This window comes from Trichosurus vulpecula, chromosome 4 (assembly GCF_011100635.1).
Source record: "Trichosurus vulpecula isolate mTriVul1 chromosome 4, mTriVul1.pri, whole genome shotgun sequence".
In the NCBI taxonomy this organism is placed as follows: Eukaryota; Metazoa; Chordata; class Mammalia; order Diprotodontia; family Phalangeridae; genus Trichosurus; species Trichosurus vulpecula.
Window position 1 is genome coordinate 431,513,559 of NC_050576.1, and position 19,260 is coordinate 431,532,818.

Consider the following 19,260-nt stretch of genomic DNA (forward strand, 5'->3'; position numbering starts at 1 on the left):
GACCAGCTACAGCTAGCCAGCGAGACCTCCGGGGGAAGATCCCAAATACAGATACTGGATGTGGGAGAAGGAGCCAGCTGCAACCCCCAGAGACTTTTCAGAGATTTCAGGCAGCGATTTATTCTGAAAATAACAGGTGAAAGGGACTGAATGGAGTCCGTGTCCAGAAGAATAGGGATCAACCTTGCTGGCAGGACTCATCCATTCAGCATCAGCCTAAGCAGTGCTGTCACTGCTGGGGAGGGAATGGGAACGAACTTGGAGAGGGGAGGTGTGGGCAGCGGCTTCCCCCTCCCGCTGCAGAGGAGGGAGAGTGTGAGCTGGGCATTGGATTGTGGGCAGCGGCTTCCCCCTCCCTCTACAGAGGAGGGAGAGTGTGAGCTGGGCATTGGATGGCCTTCTGTCCGGAGGCTGGAGAACCTGCCTGCTAAGGTTAAAACTAGCTGCCCCTGAGCCAGCTTGCCAACGCCAAGACTCTGTAAAGTACAAAAGGTATCAATTAAACTGGGAGAAATGGAACATCTTCTCCTGGAGAGTCCAGATTGGAGAGATGCACACCCGGTGTTCTATTAAAAGGATTTCGGTTTGCCATGACCACTCCGCGCTCATCGTCTCCCCCCTCCCTACGTGACCCTGTCCAGCAGAACCCGCCGAGCACTCTGGGAATTTTTTTTCAGCACCCCAAGAGGCAAAGAGCTCTACCTAGTGGAAGACTTGGTCTTGCTCCAACCTGGACCCACCCAATTTTGCCTCCTCTCGAAATGCACCCCTCTAGACTAAGAAGCTGCAAGTCCGTCCTTCTTGTTTATTTGGGGGTGGGGGGAGGGCAGGGCAATTGGGGTTAAGTGACTTGCCCAAGGTCACACAGCTAGTGTGTCAAGTGTCTGAGGCTGCATTTGAACTCAGGTCTTCTTGACTCCAGGGCCAGTACTCTGCTCACTGTGCCATCTAGCCGCCCCAAGTCCGTCCTTTTATTTAGTGCTGAGTCTTGGGCCACCTGCTAAGTTCAATGTCTCTCCATCTGCAGAACAGATCACAGGGTATCAGAGCTGGAAGGAAATTCAGGAATTGTGTCAGGTTGTTTCCTCGTACAGTCTTTTCCGACTCTTCGTGACACCCCCCCACTCCTCCCCCCCATGGACCGAACCATCTATGGGATTTTCTTGGAGGAGATTCTGGAGTGGTTTGTCATTCCCTCCTCCAGAGCCTATTTCTCACCTGAGGGGAAACCCCTCTCTACTATCCCTAACAAGTGGTTATCCAGCCTTTGCTTTGAAGATCTCTGGTGATGGGGAGCTCATTACTTTTCCAGGCAGCACATTCCATTTTTGTATGGTTCTGTAGGGAGGCCAAGGATCAGGAGTCCTGAGCTCAAGTGGGCGTTGGCACTAGGATTGGCATGAATGGGAGGAGGCCTCGGGAGTAGGAGGCCAAGCACCAGGTAGCTTATGGAGTAAACTCTCCCAGGTCAGAAAAGGATCCGGTCAGAACTCCTTCGCTGATCGGTAGAGGGATAGGGCCAGTGAATAGTCTTTGAATTTCCAGCCTGAGCCAGATGGGAGACCTCACCTTAATAAATAGACAGACAGGCAGGCAGATGAACAGACAGAGAGAACTGGTCTTAGCATTTCCACAAAGCTACTTGGAAGTCAATTGTGAAGTCAACTCAAAAGTGAGGCAGACAAGGTGAAGTGACTTGCCCAGTGTCACATGGCTGGTAAGTGTCTGAGGCCAGATTTGAATTCAGGGAGAGGAGTCTTCCTGACTCTAGGACGGTGCTCCAACCACTGTGAAGTAGAGATGTCTTTTGTCTCACTCTCTCTTTCTTCCCCCTCAGAAAGGGCTCAGAGATTCCTCTTCGTGTGAGAGGTTGGTTGGGGTTCCCACCTCCTGCAGAGGTGGTTTATTTAAATCTTTGCTGTAAATAGAGCCTGAGTGGGGCTCAGCCCACGGAAGTAAAATTGCCTGGCCAAGATCCCATTGGCCAAATGAGTCAGACGTGGGATTTGAACCCAGGGCCTCCTTCCGCCACCTCCATACATTATTTTAGGCGATGTTTTCCCTGTAGTCTGTATTTCTGGGGATGGGCAGCAGGAAGGGTTAGGGCCCATTTGGTGAATCCAAGGGATGGCACATGCAACCAGTCAGCCAACGAGCCCCTATGAGCTTGCTCTGGGGCTCCTTGGGAGGCGAAATCTGGGGTCCCAGCCTGGGTTTGAAGTTAATGAGACTCCTTAGCTAGACTGCCATTAATAACAACTCTTCACTAAGAGCAACCCAGATTTTTATACAGTAGGATTGGGATCACAGAGCGAGGGGATTCCAGAGGTCAGCCTTATTTTACAAAGAAGGAGCTAAGACACAGGTCAATGACTTACCCAGGGTCACACAAGCAGGCTAAGCTTTACAAACGGCACATTACTTTTGCCCCATTTCGAAGATGAGGGAAATAAGACTGAGAAGAAGTGATAGCCCCTTTGGCCTCAGCCAGAGACTCAGTGGCCTCATTTGTACGGTGAGAGGATTGGGTTTTGTCTTAGAGGTTAGGAGCGTCCCCTCCTTGGAGGCCGATCACTTGTGGGGTAGAAGGATTAAATGAGCTGACAGATATAAAGTGCTGTTTGCTGCCTTGAGGCAGGATGTAGATTCTATTAATATTAGTATTAGCCCGGATCCTTATTCAGGCATGGCATGGCCCAGATGGTTTCAGAGGTCTGCGACTTCGGGCCCTGAAACTGATGATCCCTATGAATTCTCAGAATGACCAACTGATCATTGGTTTGTTAATACTAATTAACATTTATTATTGCTGTGGTTAACATTATCAACAATTATTCATCGACACAAATGCACCTACCATGTTCTAGGCACTGACCAGCAGAGGCCGGGTAAGGATGGCTGTAGAAAGTCCAAGTTTCCCCCAGCAGGTGCCTCAGTGGCTCTTGGAGGAGCCCCATCCTACCTCTGCCATGGCGCTGCTCACAGCTTCAGTCAAAGGTGGGCATGGCCCTGGGCAGGACAGGCCTGGTCCTCACCTCCTGGGAGAGGCCCCTTTGATCTCTGTCAAGGCACTGTTCCCAAGTGGGGCGGGTGATGGGTGCCTGTGTGATGGGTTGGCTAAACAGAGGATCTCTGTCTCCAGGGCTGTCATACCATCACCGTTTATGAGAAGAATGTTTACTTTCAAAGGAGAGTTAATCTCTTTAACTGTGGCTCTCTGAGCCCTGGGCGGCTCCTTGCCTTGGCATCAGCCAAGGAGGTAAGAGGCTGGGGCAGAGGAATCTGCTTTGGGAGCCAAGCAGTCCTACCAAGTGCAGGCGGGAGCTGGGCTTGGCCAGTGGTGACCTCCACCTGGCTCGGCTTGGGGCACCCCTGGGATGTTGGGAAGCTGCCTGTCGAGAAGCAAAGGAGGCCTGGGCATTCCCAGAGTCTGTCAGGGAGCTTGACTTGAAGGGAAATGTGATGAAGTGGCCAGTGAGCTGTCCTGGGAGCCAGGACACTTGGGCTCTAATCTGCGGGCCAGTGACCAACTTTCTCTGAGCTCTTCCTGAGCTGTAGAATGAGGGCCATTTACTAGGTCAGAGCTTCTTAAGTCTTTTGTGTCCTGGACCCTCGGGCAGTCACTCTGCTGAAGCCCACGGACCTTCCTCAAGACGCATGTGTTAAATGCATAAAATACAGTACCTCAGAGTAGAAAGGAAATCAGTCTTGCTGAAGTAAAGATGTAGTTTCTTCCACATCTGAGTGTCTGGGTCCCCCGTGAGGGTCTTTGGCCACTGGCTTTAGAACAACTGCCCCAGATACCTCCGAGGTCTCTTTTTCTGATAGCCACAGCATCCCACCGATGGGCTCTGTGGGACATCCATTCCAACCGACTCATTTTATAGGCCAGCCGTGAACAGCATGAGGAGGAGCAGGGGTTCGCAGTGGGTCAGCAGTCATTAATATGGGGAATCTCTTTGTCTCTGATTTCCCAGCTTGTATGATAGGACTCCTGGGGACTGTGGGGGGTCTTGAGCAGTGAGAGATAGTAGATAGAACACTGGGCTTGGAGTCAGGAAGACCTAGGTTCGAATCATATACTTCAGATAACGGCTAGCTTGTGGCCCCGACAAATCACTCAGTTATTCAGCACTGAGTACTTCCCGTGGCAGCTAGATGACCTTCAAGGAGCTTACGATGAACAGAACTCTCTTTGGTCTCAGTTTCTTCATCTGCAATATGAGGGGGTTGGGCTCACTCACCTCCATCTAGCTCTGAATCTCTGCTCCTGTGATTCTATGAACCAGAGTGAAGAGCCAGTCCCTGCCTTCTCCTGGCTCAACATTCCCCAGTTACTTCTATCAGTCTTCATGGGCGTAATCTTCCGTCCCCTGTCAAAATCCTCCTCAATACACATCACCCAGAGCTAACTCAATGTGGTCTGACCCCAGCAGAGGGATTGTCATTTCTCTCATTCTGGAGCCCAAGATTCTGTTAGCCCTTTTATCTCCCAAGTCACATTGTCTACTGGAAAAGACTCTGGGGGTGGTAATGGACCACAAGCTTGTGGAGCTACGGTCTAACTGCAAGCCATCTGACTCTGAATCCATTATAATGTACTACTTGGTCAAAGTCTGTTACTCTCTATCAAGGAGTTAAACCCCAGTTGCCTGCCTAGCCATCACACTAAGCCCCTTTCCACTGACTTGATTGGCCTTTGGAAAAAACTGGGAAGGAGTTTGTTTGTCTCCCAAGTCTTATCCCACTCCCACCCACTCAGGCCAAGGAAGAAGGTCCTGAGCCTGGGTCACATCACACTGATGCCCTTTCAGTGAGAGAGCCCCACTGGGATTAGGTTCACAAACCCCAGGATTAAGGAAGCTGGAGCTAGGAGGGCACCAGAGAGCAGCTGCCCTGCCACTGGGCCACACAGGAAGCTGTGTTGTGAACGAGATTAATTTGCTGATTGTCCTCTTACAAAACACACATCCCTCCCCTCTAACCGCCCCCCCCCCCCAACTCTCTTTCCACATAAGGTTTTATGCTGTGAGGCCCCAGCCTGTTCCAGGAAACAAGGTGTGTGTGTGTGTGTGTGTGTGTGTGCGTGTGTGCATATGTGTGTGTGTGCATATGTGTGTGTATGTGCATGTGTGTGTGTGGGGGGGGGGGGTCTGCATTGGGAAAGGAAGTTTCCTCTGAGACAGTAAATTCCAAGGAATGTTATAAAAAGCTACAAGGTGAGAGATGAGGCTGAGGCCACTCTGGATGGAAGGTCTGGGAGGAAAGAGAAAGAGGTTTCTAATCTGGTCATTTATCCAACTCAGTTAATGTTTGCCCAAGGTCAGCATTAGGCCAACCTTTGGAGCCCAGCCTGGGAGGGCCAGGAACAGGCCTGAGGCAGGTGGCCTGAGGGAATAAAAGAAAAGTCAGAGAGGGAGAGAGGGGGGGAGGGTACAAAAAGGAGAAAAAGATAGTCTCCCTCCGTGCCTGGAGGCCTTCACTTGGTTTGTGCCACCTTGGGCGATCTGGGAAGCAGCATGGACCAATCCTTCTCAGAATGTTTTTAGAGGCATAAAATCAAATCTACGCGATTACAAAGGAAGCCAAAGTCGGGAACATAAAAATGTAATTGTTTTCCCCACCAGAGTTCAGACCTCTTTCCCTGAACTCTGTCCAAGGCTCCTTGGGGGTCCGGGGGACCTCCCAGCTAGGAACCCTCGCTCTGCCCCGTGTAGTGGAGAGAACAGGAGTCCTTGGCCCTAACGCTTACTAGCTGTGACACAAATTACTTCATTTCCGTGGGTTTGTTCCCCTGTGAAGTCAGAATCTAATAATTTCGTCATTTTCCTATTGACTGAGCCTAGCACGCAGTAGGTGCTTAATGAATGCTTCAGGAATGAATGAGGAATGAACCTCAGAGGGGCTTTGGGAGGAAGGGCTGTATAGACCTTAAGGCACTATGCAGGGGGAATTACCGCTATGACCAATAACTGTATCAGAGAGCCCTGAGGCCTGCCCTTGACCCCCTAAAATGAGGGGGTGGAACACCACAACCTCTGACGTTCTTTCCTCTACTCAGAAGTGATCCCTTGAACTCCATGGATAACCGGAAAATCCCAACATTCTCTGGAGCCAGAGAGGAAGGGGGTTGGTACATGGTAGGTGAGTTGAGCTAAGGAAGACTGGGCCTTTCTTCTTTTATAGGAATAACATGGGGCAAAGTGGTCTCCCTCTATGCGGTGGCAGCAGGGCTGGCTGTGGACTGCATGAGGCAGGCACAACCAGCCATGGTCCACACCATCGTGGACTGCCTGGGAGAGTTTGTCCGGAAGACGCTGGTGACATGGCTCAAGAGACGAGGAGGATGGGTAAGGAATGTTCACCTGTGCGTGTGTGCGTGTGTGTGCGCTCGTGCGTTCATCCTTATTTTCAGAAAAACAAACCTTGTACAATGGAAACAAAGCAAACAAAACCCGAAGTGGCTTTGTGAAGGTGGGGAATGAGAGGAGCAGGAAGCCTGGCTGGTGGCAGGCCTGCCTTGGTACAACAAGCAGGTGCTTGACAGGCCCACGTGGGCTCATTGTGTTTCACTGCTGACCTCTGTAATTTCAGAGCCCAGCTCCTACATCCAGGCAGGCTCTTCCTTTCTCAAAGCTGAGATGCGGCTCTCTGAGCATGGCCTTCCCTCCGACTGAGGCCCACACAGGGCAGCCAGCTGAGTCTGGTCTCTAACCAGAGATTATCATCTCAAAGCCTTGCACAATTTCCTCCTCTCTGGACCCTCTACTCAGGCCAGTGGTGTTGCAGTGTATTGAGCTGGGAAATGGAAATTTCCTCTCCCCCACCCCCCAGCCTGCGGGGTCAGGGTCTGGTCATGGAACAGCCAGAGACAGGGTCCTGGGCTGGACAGCAGCTCTGCTGCTTTCCTCTGTCATCTTGGGCATGTCCCTTCCCCTCTGAAACTCAGTTTCCTTGCCCGTAAAATGAGAAGGTTGGACTGCATGATTGCTAAGCTCTCTTCCAGTTCTAAATCTATGCTCTGATGAGCTTTCCTTGCCTCCTGCTGTTCCTAGTCAGGGATAGTCAGTCAGCCAATAAGCATTTCTTCAGTGCCCACTGTGTGCCCGGCACTGTGCTGAGGGCTAGGGATAAAAAGCAGAAGATAGTCCCTCCTCTCCAGGAGGAGCCAAGAAGCGAACAAGATGAAGATGGGACAAATTGGGGATAATCTAGAGAGAAGGAGTTAAGGACAATCGGGAAGGCTTCTCCTAGGAGGTGGGATTTTACCTGGGTCTTGAAGGACTCAAGCAGGTGGAGAGGAGGAGGCTCCAGGCGTGAGGCACAGGGAGAGCAAAAGCCTGGAATCAGGAGCTGGAGGGTCTTGTTCATAGTCTGAGGCCAGTGTCACTGGATTGAGGAGTATGTAGCAGGAAGCGAGGTGTAAGAAGACTGGAAAGGTAGGAGGGAGTTAGGGTATGAGGGGCTTTGAAAGGCAAACAGAGCATTTTCTATTTGATCTTGGAGGCAAGAGGGAGCCCCGGCAGTTAAATGAGTAAGGGTGGGTTGTGTAGCTGAATGGAGGAAGGACTGGAGAGGGAGAGACTTGAGACAGGCAGCCTCCCCCTCCTCAGCAGGTACCCAGGTAGGAAGTGATAATGGCCTGCACCAGGTGGGAGCAGTGTGGGAGGAGAGAAGGGGACAGAGATCCTACAGAGGTGAAGGTCAGGCCTTGAGGCCTAAGTGGTGAACCTGAGGGACCAGGAGAGGAGTGGTGTCCTGGACAGTAAAATGGACTAGGAAGGGAGGTTTGGACCATCCTGTGATTTCACTGGCATGCTTACAAAGCAGAGCAAGATGCCCACAACTGAGGCCCACGGCTTCATGTCCGGCCTCTTTACTCCTGTTGTCGACATGGAAATGCCCATTTTTCCTGCCAGCATTTGGAGGAGCTAATAGTCCCCCTCCACGAGAAGTGAGGGGGGCTTGGGTCTGATGCACTGAGCCTCCCTTTACAGATGGGACCCAGAAAAATGAAGTCATCTGCTCAGGGTCACCAGCTAACAGATATCACAGGATTTGAACTTAGGTCTTCCTGATTCCTACTTCCTCTAGAAGAGCTGAGCCATCCTAGAAGAATCCCCAGGGAAAGCCACTTACCTGACCCCTGGCTGCATGGGTAGAGATTAAGGGTTTGGCTGCCTGGCAGCTGATCAGAACCCCACCTTCCTCGGCCACACCCCAGTCATTACCCAGGATTTCCCTCTGCTCAGCGAGAATTCCCTGCCCATTCATGGTAGGGCTTCCTCTGGGCAGCTCCTCCCAGGGCTGAAGGATGTCCCTGAGAACAAAGGGCCCTGCCCATGGCTCCCCACGACATTGCTTGTCATGGCATCCTGCCCCAACAAGGCAAGGAAAATGAGCAGAAGGCATCCCCCAGCCTTGCCTAAGAGGCCAGAGAAAGGGAAAAGGCCCCATTCCTCCCCTGAGGGAAAGGCGGCCACCGTGGGTACAAGATGGAGCACCCGCAATGACCAGGAAGAAGGGGACAGGCTTGGGTCAACCCCCACCCTGGTGGCACAGCGTCTGGGTGGCCTGGGGCAGGTCACTTCCTCATTGCTCATTGCAGTCTGTGCCTCCTGGCAGCTGAGGGGCACAGACTGTGGATTGTTTTGCTGGGCACTGTCCGAGGCTGGGGACCAGCTTCGGGGCTTCTGAGCAGGCCTTTCCATCTGGGCTCTTGCCTGCTATAGCAGCCGGCCAGTCACAGAATATTTCTGGAGTCTCCTTCGTACCAGGGGCTGAAGATGTCCACAATTCTGTCCCAGCCCAGCCCCTTCCCCTGTAAGGTAGCACCCCTTGGTCAGCAGGGATGGTGCCCTGCCCTCACAGCTGCAGCTAGGAGTCCTGGCACCCAGGGGAGCTGGGGTCTGACTGCTGTGGCCTGGGCCCCCAGGGGAGCTGGGGAAGAAGGCTAGAGAGAGAGACCAACCATGGATGTGGTCATGGGGGAGAGGGGGCAGCCTAACCTTCCCCTCCTCCCTTGACCTCTGCTGACAGTGACCTTTTCATCTTTTCCCTGGGGTTTGCTTTTGCAGACCTTCCACTTGAGGGCCACAAGCCAGTGAAGGTGGGCAAGGAAAGAGGCTGCCTAGCTCCTCCCTTTCTGGACTCCCTTGGCCTCTGCTGGGCCCCACATCCTACCCCAACCCCATGAAGGTGTGGATCCCCGGATGAGTTCTGAAGACCATGTCAGTAAAGATGCCCTTCTCCCCAGGAAGCTCATTCTCCCAGGGTCAAAGTTCTAGATCCCCTGCCCTGGTTATGGGCTCTCCCTGCCCTTCCTATCAACCTTAATGTAGGAGTGTGCAGGAGGAGCCAGCAGGCCTGATCCTCCCCTGGGACTGCCCTGGGGCAGCTGTGGCAGTGGGGAGGTGAGTGGCCTTGAGACTGGGCCAAGACACACCAGAGCCTTGGCCGGACTCCAGGGGGGCACCTGCCGGGCCCCTGCTTCTCCCCTGTCCTCTGACCCCTAAACATGCACACATCTGCTCTGCACTTTCCTTCTGGCTGAGAGGGAATCTGGGCCAGGGCATCTCTGGGGCCTGGCCTACCTGACCAGTCACTGACCTTGCTGCCTTGGGCAGGGTTTCCACTGGGGCCCTGAAGGCTGCAGGACCACCCCACCCCAGTCCCCAGCCCCTTGGTTCATCCTGCCAGGTGTTAGCAAGAGCCCAGACCCAGCCAGTCCCACTGCCCGTGGTGGATCAACAAAGCTGCCTCCATGCGGAGGACTCTTATCTCGTTGCTCCTTGTCAGGATTTCTCCTTGAAAAATTTGAACATATTTTTTACTTCACCTCTATTTCCATCATTTGTCACCAAGAATAAAAGAGAGAAGAAGCAGTTCAGCCAGTCTGACTGTATGCAGTGTTTAACACCCATAGCCCACCACCTCTGGAAAGAAGGAATCAAGAGGCCTCTCCTCTCCGCTCTCCAGGAGGCTGGGTGGTGGAGTCAAGTGGCCTAGAGTCAGGAAGACCTGAGTGCAAATCCCACTCAGATACTTACCACTTGTGTTACCTCTGTCTGCCTCAGTTTCTCTAACTGTCAAATGAGGTTGTACATAATAGCACCTACCACTTCTGGAGGTTGCGAGGACCAAATGAGACCATATTCACAAAGCCTTTAACTTAGCGCAGTGCGGGGCACATTGTAGCTGGTGCTAGAATCTTCCAGCATTCTGTTGGATTCTTCTGTTACCATGATTCTTGCCATGTAGGAGCTTTGAGTTGTTGTCTATCGGACTTTCCTGATTCTGCCCGCTTTGCTCTGCGTCTGCCTGGGGGATTCTGGGAACTCCTTGTATCCCTCACTTCTCATGGTGCCGTATTATTCAATTATGTCCCTGCATCATAACTGGCTTAACCATTCCCCAGTCAAAGGGCAGCTCACTTCAGAAGAGCTTAAAAAACCCCACAATTATTTTAAAGAGAGAGACAGAGACAGAGACAGAAAGTAAAAGAGACAGAGACAGACTTTTTTCCGTATCAGAGATAGAAAAAGCAGGGAAGAGAAGACAGCCCAACCAGCCTCTAAGAGCCTTCTCCTTAACATTATTCAGGACGAAGGAGAAAAAAGACCCTCAAATAGTACAAATAGTATTTCTCCTTTCCTGAAGCCCCTCACTAAGGGAATTGGCATGAAATCTTGCATTTTGTATCTGATTTGCATTTGGGGAGCCATGGTGGGAGGCTGGGAGGCGTTCATCTGGTCCCACCACAGCTGGGCTGGATCCTTCAGTCTGGGGAGGACAGGAGCTGGTCATCGCCCTCACTCTCCCCCTCAGCCAGCAGCTCTTCGGTCCTGGCCAGTGGCTGAAGCCACGTAGGATGGCCCAGGGCTGGGGGCTTTGCTGGGTGTCTCCCAGTAGAAGCACTATCCAGGCTGAAGCAGCTGGAGCCAGAGCTTTCTCGTGAGCCTGGGAAGGACATAGAGCCCTCTGGGAGGTCTGTAGTGGGGCTGCTCTCTGGCCTCTTGGGCAGCAGTGGCTGAGGACGCTCTAACTCTCCTTTCAGACACGTACATCTCCCCCTGCCAGGTGTGGGCCTGGCCAGTGTCCTCTGCTGTAAGATACAAATAGCAATGGAGGCCGCTGGGCCCTGAAGAATGGAGTTCAAATTCTGCCTGACACTTACTATGTGTGTGATCCTGGGCAAGTCACTTAACCACTGCCTGCCTCAGTTTCCACATCTGTCAAATGAGGATAATAATAGGGCCTGCTTTTCAGGGTTGCTGTGAGGACAAAGTGTTTAGTTAGCACTATGCCTGGCACATATTAGGCCCTATGTAAATGCTTCTTTCCTGCCTTCCTCATGAGGTCATCTTGAGGACCAAAGGGGATGACATCTCTAAAGTGCTTTGGAGCCTTCAAGGGCCGTAGAAATGCTAGCTGTTATGCCTTCTTCCTCTTTCCCTCCCTTCTTTGCCGATGACACCTTAAGCCTGCAGGTGACAAAATCTCGGGGACCTCAAAAGTCCAACCCCTTTCGTGGCCCCAGATCCCTCTGATCACACATGCACAGCGGTCACTAGGCGCCTCATCAGATCCTGGCCTAGTGGTGTGATCTAGTCCCCTGCCCAGATGTCCCCTCTTGGGAGTGACTCTGCACAGCCTGATGATGATGGTGTTTCACAGGCTGAGTGTGGGTTCTCGTTTTAACCTGGATGGATTGTTTCTCCTCTCCTGGTGGCTACCGCATTTCCTTGCCCTCCTCACCAATTATGTGGAAATGCAGACGTCCCTATCCTGAGTCCCACATAGTCTGACCCAGCTCTTTTCTGGCTCCTGGCTGGCAGATTCAGTACCTGGTCTTAGGATCTTGCCCCCTTTTCCTTCCCATGGAGGAGGCCAAAGAGGCTGGGTTTAGAGCCAGAGGACCTGGACTTGATCCTGGCTCTGCCACTTCAGTGACCCTTTGGCTTTCCCATCAGCAAAATGAGGTAACCTTAGCTATTCATCTGGCCTAACAGCACAATCCCCTCCAGCTCCACCAAGCCAGGCCCTTTGGTCGTAAAATGAGTGCAGGAATTGGGGTGTCAGGCAGGCTGGCCCCCCTGCACCTGGAGAGCTTTGCCCAGGGAACCTTTCGGGCCTTGGTCAGCAGTCTGGCCCATGAGCCAAAAAGCCACCTCTTTCAAGGTCCTCAGGTTCTCCCAATCAGCTCTGGTTTCAAATTCAGGGGCTTGCTGGGCTGAAGAAAAGAAATCCAAAGAACCATCACTGGAAGTTGTTGTCGCTGCTTTTCTAACCAAGCAGGCCAGAAAGAGACAGAAGCAATAGCAAATGGGTGCGGAAGTGGGTGGGGGGCAGGGGGGGGGAGAGGCCCTCAGGGGAGGGGGCTGGTGCTTTTTTTAATGCATCATCTAAGCGCCATTCCGTGAGACCCAGCCCTCAGCTAACTCGGTGGGAAGAGCCATTCCTCCAGCAAGATGCGGCCGAGCTCATCTCTACACTATGGGATGGAGAAGCCAAGCGCTGGGCTGCCAGGAGCCAGCCTCAGGCAGCATTCAGCAATTTACAGGGTGTGGACATGCCAGAGCAGCTGTTCCCAGCCACTGCAGGGGAGGATGAGGAGGGCTGGGCAGGTCTCGGCTAAATAGAGTCTTAACGGTAGGGGCTGACATGCTGTGAGGGGGAAAGGGGGAGCAATTGGGAGTCAGAACTGCTCTGACACTTAGGAAAATCATGTGACCTCCCTGGGACTCAGTTTGCTCATTTGCAAAATGAAAGAAGAAGGATGGATTCTAAGTTCTTCTAGCTCTGGAGCGAGGACCCTAAAGAATACCAGGATTTCTGACTTGGAAGGAACCTCAGAGAGCCACTGGTCCAGCTGATGCCTGAGACCCTCAACCCTTGGCTCCCAGAGCTGCAAGGATGGGCAGTCTTAGAATTCAGCAGCTCTAATGGGGCCAACTCTGACCTCTCCCCCTCTTCCTGTTCGGGCCAGCCCTTCCCACACATGACACCCTAGGTGCCGACCAGCTCTGCTACGGCAGCGTTCTAAGCCCCCTCCTCAGGCAGGGCCTACTGGGGCAGGCAGGTGGAGCCCAGGCCATTTGATCCAACCCTGAGCTGGGAAGGGATAATCAGTCTCCTCTCCTCTGCCCTGAACATTTAACAATAGGATCTCCTGTGAGCTCCTTTGTGAGAGGAGTCTGATATCAGCTCGTTTTCCAGACGAGGAACCAGCAACTCACACAGGCTACTTGTTCTGGGTGGGGGGATTTGAATCCAGGCCTTCCCAGTTGAGCCACCATGTCTCTAGCATACAGAATATTTCTCTTCTTGCTCCGTCTCCCCCTGCAGGAATTCTATCTAGAGCCTCCCTGAGAGAGGGGCAGCTAGTAATGGGGAGATCAGTATCTCCCAAGGCTCTGATGCCTTTGGGGATGATTTTAAAGGAAATCCCACTTGGTCTGTAGAGGGACCAAGCAGGAGGCATCAGCTGCTGTTCCCCAGCATCTCCCGGGCAGACCACCCCTGCCATCCTTCCCACTTCCACTACCTGTCTGCCTTAGCCGCCCAGGGGTTGGGGTCTCATAATAAGCCAGCTTGCTTTCTTTCCCTTCTAGGCAGACATCATGAAGTGTGTGGTGAACACGGACCCCAGCCTTCGATCCCACTGGCTCGTGGCAGCCCTCTGCAGCTTCGGTCACTTCCTGAAGGCCATCTTCTTTGTCCTGTTACCAGAGAGATGAATGCCTGGTGCTGTCTGGGCCTTGGGGCCAGGTCTCCCCTTCCCCAGCCAGAGCAGGGCTGCCCCTGCGCATCCTAGACTATGGCGATGGGAAGGAGCAGGGGAGAGTGCTTCTCTCTCTCCAGCTGGGAATACTTGGGCCTGGTTCTAAAATGTCTTTCACTTCGGGAACAGGTGGCTATCTCCACCTGGGAGCAAGCCTTCGAAGGATCTCATTTCCCTCCCTAGCCGGGAGATGTCAGAGGGATACAGAGTGAGGAGGTTCTGGGAAGCTGCTGGACCGGCTTCCTCCGATGCTCAGCACTCAGCCACATCTCTCCGAGCTACAAAGGGACTGTCTCCTCTGTCCCACAATCCTTTGGCTGCTTTCTTGTTTCTCCTCCTTCCTACAGTGTCAATGGTCAGCTTTCTCTTTTTAAAGCCACCTTCTTCTCCCCTTTCCTTCCCCCTCCCCCCCCCATTCAGTGAGTGGCAGGTCCTCATCCCCTTCTCTTGGGTTGCTGTAATTGGGGTCTCGTCTCTTATCCCTCCTCTAAATAGCAGACTAAAAGGCTTCCTAAGACCGGGGTTGACTGTGGCCGTCCCTCCCTCAGGACCCATTTGGAAGCTCCCTCCTGTCTCTGAGATAATTCCTTCACCTGGCTTCTGTTTTGACATCACAGTTATGCACAGTTGCCTGTACCCAGTGAACCTTCCCTTTGCATAAAGAGCATCAGTTAAGAAAAATGAATTGACATTAAATTAATGGTGTCTGCCATCTTATGCAGCATTCTGCACCCATGGTCTCCCACCTCTCCAAGGAACGGAGGGAGGAGCATTTCTTCATCTCTTTCTTTTCCAGACACAGTCACATGGGTTCCCATCATGCCCTCTATACTCCAGCCAAACTGGACTTCTTAGTCATTCCCCTGAATCTCCCACCTCTGTGCATTTGCTGTATGGAATGCACTCCTTCCTCATTGTCCCCTTTTAGGATCCGTTCCTTGCTAGCCTTTCCTGATCCTCCCCTCCCCACTCAGTCCTTGCTGTTCTCACTCTTTATTGACTTTGTATTTATTTATGTGTGTACATGTGAAATCCTCTTAGGGGAATGGAAGCTCCTTGAAGGCAGGGGCTGTTTTACTTTTGCCTTTAGACCCCAGCACCTAGTGCATAGTAGGTGCTTAATAAATGCTGGCTGACTGATCCCCACCTTTCTTCAAACTCCCTCCCCCTTCAAATTACCTTGTGTCTCGCATTTACTTATTCGGGTAACTTGTATCTCTGAGTAGAACGTAAACTCCCTGAGGACAGAGATTGTTTTCATTTTCCCTCCTGCCCCTGGCACCTAATAAATGTTTGTTGAATGAATGAATGAATCCAAAGAGATGTCAACCCCTTCCTTCCCTCACCCCCAATTATTGCCCCATGAGTTGCTCTTGGGCCTTGATATGGGGCGGGGGCGTCTGCCCTGGACAGCTTCAGCCAGCCTCCAAGATGCTCATGACTTCAGTCTGCCAGAGGCACACATGACTCACCCTCTTCTGAAAATCCCCAGCTAAAAAATGCTTGCTCTTCCCCAGTGAATTTAGGAGGAGGGAAGAGGTCTCATGGGCCAGGGGGGCTTCCGGAGTCTTTGGAAGCAGGCTTTGAAATGGGAACTCTAGGCAAGCCTCGGACCAGGAAGGAGGGAGGAAGGTCGATGATTGTGGAAGAAAGTGGTGGCTCGCCAGACATTCGGTGTGGGGGTGGGGAGTTGGCCCGTTCAATTTCTTGGACTGGGAAGCGTTCTAATAAGGAGTTTCTCCCCCCTCATCCCCCACCCCTGGCCTTGCTATGTCGAAAAAGGTTTCCTAACCTAAGGATGTGTGTGCGCGCGCGCGCGCGCGCGCGCGCGCGCGCGTGTGTGTGTGTGTGTGTGTGTGTGTGTGTGTGTGTGTGTGCGTGTGTGTGTGTGTGTGCGTGTGTGTGTGTGTGCGTGTGTGTGTGCGTGTGTGTGCGCGCGCGCGCGAGCGAGCGTGTGGTAGCAAAGAACTGAAAATGAAATCTGCCAATCCATTGAGGGATGGCTAAGCAAACTGGTATGTGAATGTGGTTGACTATTTCCTGCATTAGGGTGGGGGTGAATCAATAAATCATTCCCCCCGCCAATTGAAATAACAAGATTTTATACCCAGACGCCTGGATTAGGTGAGAACATATCTCAGTCAAACCGGAGCTTTGAACTGGGCGCGAACACAGTGTGACATTTCCATCGAAACAACCAAAACGGTCTTGACTAGGTGGGACCGGAGGGAGCTTGGTCTCATCCGGGGGGTTTTGCACAGAACCAGTGACCTAGCTCATACTCAGGCATTTTGGAAACTTGTGGGCTTAGTGATGGCAGCGTTCTGGCCAAGCTGAGGGGGAGAACTTGGGGGAGGGGATGAGCCAAGGCCTCAGTCCTGGTCATCTCTCCTTTACCAGAGGAGGACTTTGTGAACCTCAGAGGGTCAGAGGAGTTGGAAACTCTCACTCACATCCCAGAACAGAGCAGTAGCCCGAGAGGGTTTCTGTCATCGGGAGCTAAGGACGAACTAGAAAAGCTGAAGAAAGGCCCTGCCATAGGTCTATGAGGAGTCCGGCAGAAAAGCTGTGCTGGGCCTCAGGGGAAGGACATGGCATCCCAGGAAGGAGGGGAGAAAAGGACAACTGTGTCATATCTCTTCCCCAAGTGCCCTCTCACTGTCCCCCAGACTCTAAGTATTGGTGGGAGAATGTATCACAGACTAATTAGGGGATGTTTTATATCAGCCGTTCTTACTAGTCCTCCCCTGGTATCAGGGATTACAGACAAGCTCTGCCACGCCAGCAACAAAAGCTGATTCGTGCTCTTAATCCTCCCCAAATTTTAGAGAACTCCCAAGGCTGGGAGTTCAGTGGGCGCCAGGCGCTATGCGAGGTTCTGGGAAACAGAGACAGAAACTCCATGGTCCCCACTGCAGAGAAGCTAACATACACAGGTACACAAGCAGGTAAGTCACTGAGAAATTGATACAAAGGAAATGTAATTTCCAAAGGAAGAAAACAGAAATAACTGGAAGCGTCTGCAGGAGGTGTGGCAGGAAGGAAGAGAAGCCTCCTGAGAACCTGAGGGAGGCAGGAGGTCCACTTGTTCGGGGCATGGAAGAGAGATGAGGGACCCAAAAAGCAGGGAAGTCTCTCGGAGGGGTTTCTGTGATTCTGCCTGAGAGGCAGGAGGAAAGTGACAGGAGCTTGGAGTCTCAGGGTGACGTGGCCAGGGCTGGCGTTAGGAATGTCCACTTGGCAGGGGTGAGAGTGTGTGTGGACAGACTGGAGGAGGGCATTGCCAACATTCCAGGGCCCAAGGGAAGGGTGCCTGACCTCGAGTGGTAGAGACAAGGACAATGGGCAATTCTCAGGCATTGATTAAGCCCCTCCTGGGGCACAAGCACGGTACAAGTTGATGGGGGCAGAAAGGAAAATGAAACAGACTCCCACCCTTCAAGACCCCCACGACATTTTACGTGGGAGATGTGGTATGAACTGGGCGTGGGCATGGGCGTGGCCCCCAGAAGGCCTGTGCTGGGCCTTGGGGACGCAGACCCCCAATTTAAAAAGCCTAGGCCTCTAGAAGCTCACAATCTGCTGGGAAGGACAACAGGCACACTTAAGTACGCAGAAAACAAGAATCGAGGCGGCTAAAGGAAGGTTCCCCCCAGGAAGCTGAGCCTAGTGAAGATGGGGACGAAGCTGTCAGTCAGTCAACAAGCATTTTATAAAGCATCTCCTTTGTGCCAGGCACTGCATCAAGAGATTGCAATATAATAAAAGGCAAAAGGCAGTTCCTATGCAAAGTCACACAGCTGGGAAATAGAATTTGTGTACAAGAAACAGCCATTTAGCTGGAGTATGGAATGGTGGAGGGGAGTCAAGTGAAGCCTTTTAATCCTAAAAACAAAGTATGTGTGTGCACATGTACATGTATGTCTGCTTCTTTGTTTTAAATCACACTCTTTAAAAAGCCCTGAAGCAGAGTCCACGGGTGAGAATAGGCACCCCTGCCCCAGCCTGTGGCTGGGCACCCCTGGCCTGGCCAGCGAGTGCAGGCCCCAACCTGTGCCAGGTGTGCAGGAGGGCCTCCTGGCAAGGCCAGGGATGACCTAAGGCCCACAAACAACCAGACCTGGAGCCAGAGCACAATTAAATGCTAACCAGCCTGGCCACCTTGCTAACACCGAGTCTTTGGCTTTGCCTCGACTTGTCCTGACGCCTCTGAGGGAGTTGCTGCTGAGCAGAGGAAGGGCCTGCAGGGAGGAAGAAGGAAAGTCCGGGCCTGGCTCCTCCAAAGCCTTCGTCATCGGCCCTGGAATCATCTCGGAGCCATCCAAAGGGGGGGAGGCCACAGCACTTTGAGGAAGGTCAAAGCCTTGCCTGATTCTGTAGACCATGGCTTTGTTTATTCCCAGTCAAGAATGGCTCATGTGGAAAAGGGGGTAGTTGGGGAAGGTGAGACCACCCCTCTCCTCTTCCTGAGGACTACACCTTCCACTAACTTGGAATAGGGAGGCAGCCGGCTCTGGGGGCTGGAAATCCCCCCAGTGATGGTTACTTCCTGCATGACCTTAACCAAGTCATTTATCCTCCCTGGCCTCAATACCCTGTTCTGTAAAATGAGGGGATTGGACTAAGGGCCTCTGGGGTCCTTTCCTGCTCCTAGGAAAGTTTCTTCCGAACTTCGAAAATGGCCTCCAGGTATGCCAGGCACCTTCCTCAAGCTTCCTTTGCTTTCTCCGTATTAAGGCCTTTCTCTTTTCACTCTATTAGATTCCAGTAGTGAAGCATTAATTAGGCTCTGTGTCCTGTTTAAATAAGAGAGTAGAGGGTGAGTGATCGTCCTTCCGAGCCTAGCATTTTCCAGTCTATCAGCCAAAGGCTGCTTTGGGGAGTTCATAAATCTCTGTGACAGTCCATCCTTAAGAGCTCTGGAGGCCCAGGAATACTGAGGCAGAAAGAAAAATTGGGACGAACCTTCCAGGTGTAGATGTAGGACTGACTCTGGGCCCCTTAAGGGCTGCTATGATTGGGGGCAGGGGTGGGGGCATGACCAGCCTCAAGCTGGTCTCCTGCAAGGGCTGGTGACATTTCCAAGTACATCCTTTTCTTGCCCCATTTTGGAGGTGGCCCCTGCTTCCGCTCAAGCACAGGCTTTGCAAGTCTCCATGGCTGTTCCAGTAGTCTTGTGGCCCTGCATGGTCATCCATGCCCTAGCCTTGAGTGATGAGCCAAAGACTAGCCTGTTGTCAGCACTGAATCAGAAAGGCTGCCATAAGCCCCACACAGAATCTGAACACTGTCCAGGCCTGGTTATTCCATGTGAAAAACAGGAGGGAATTTTTCTGGTTTGATAGATGGTAACTTAATGAGAATTTAGCAAGCAGCAGCAGTCCCAGGGAAGCCTGCTCTCCAGCGCCAGACTTAAGGCTGTTTCCGCAAAGTTCCTACTGTTTATGAAGAAGTGCCTATCTGCCACAGATTAGGAC

General features: G+C 52.4%; 1 protein-coding gene across 1 annotated transcript in view; it reads left to right on the forward strand.

The window, feature by feature from the left end:
- BOK (BCL2 family apoptosis regulator BOK) overlaps positions 1–15,090 on the forward strand; it is a 30,847-nt gene extending 15,757 nt beyond the window's left edge. The window contains exons 4-5 of the mRNA XM_036756233.1: positions 6,187–6,350; positions 13,614–15,090. Coding sequence (XP_036612128.1) covers positions 6,187–6,350; positions 13,614–13,739 — 290 coding nt within the window. The 3' untranslated portion in view covers positions 13,740–15,090. The remainder of the gene's footprint in view (positions 1–6,186; positions 6,351–13,613) is intronic.
- The last annotated feature ends 4,170 nt before the right edge of the window (positions 15,091–19,260 follow it).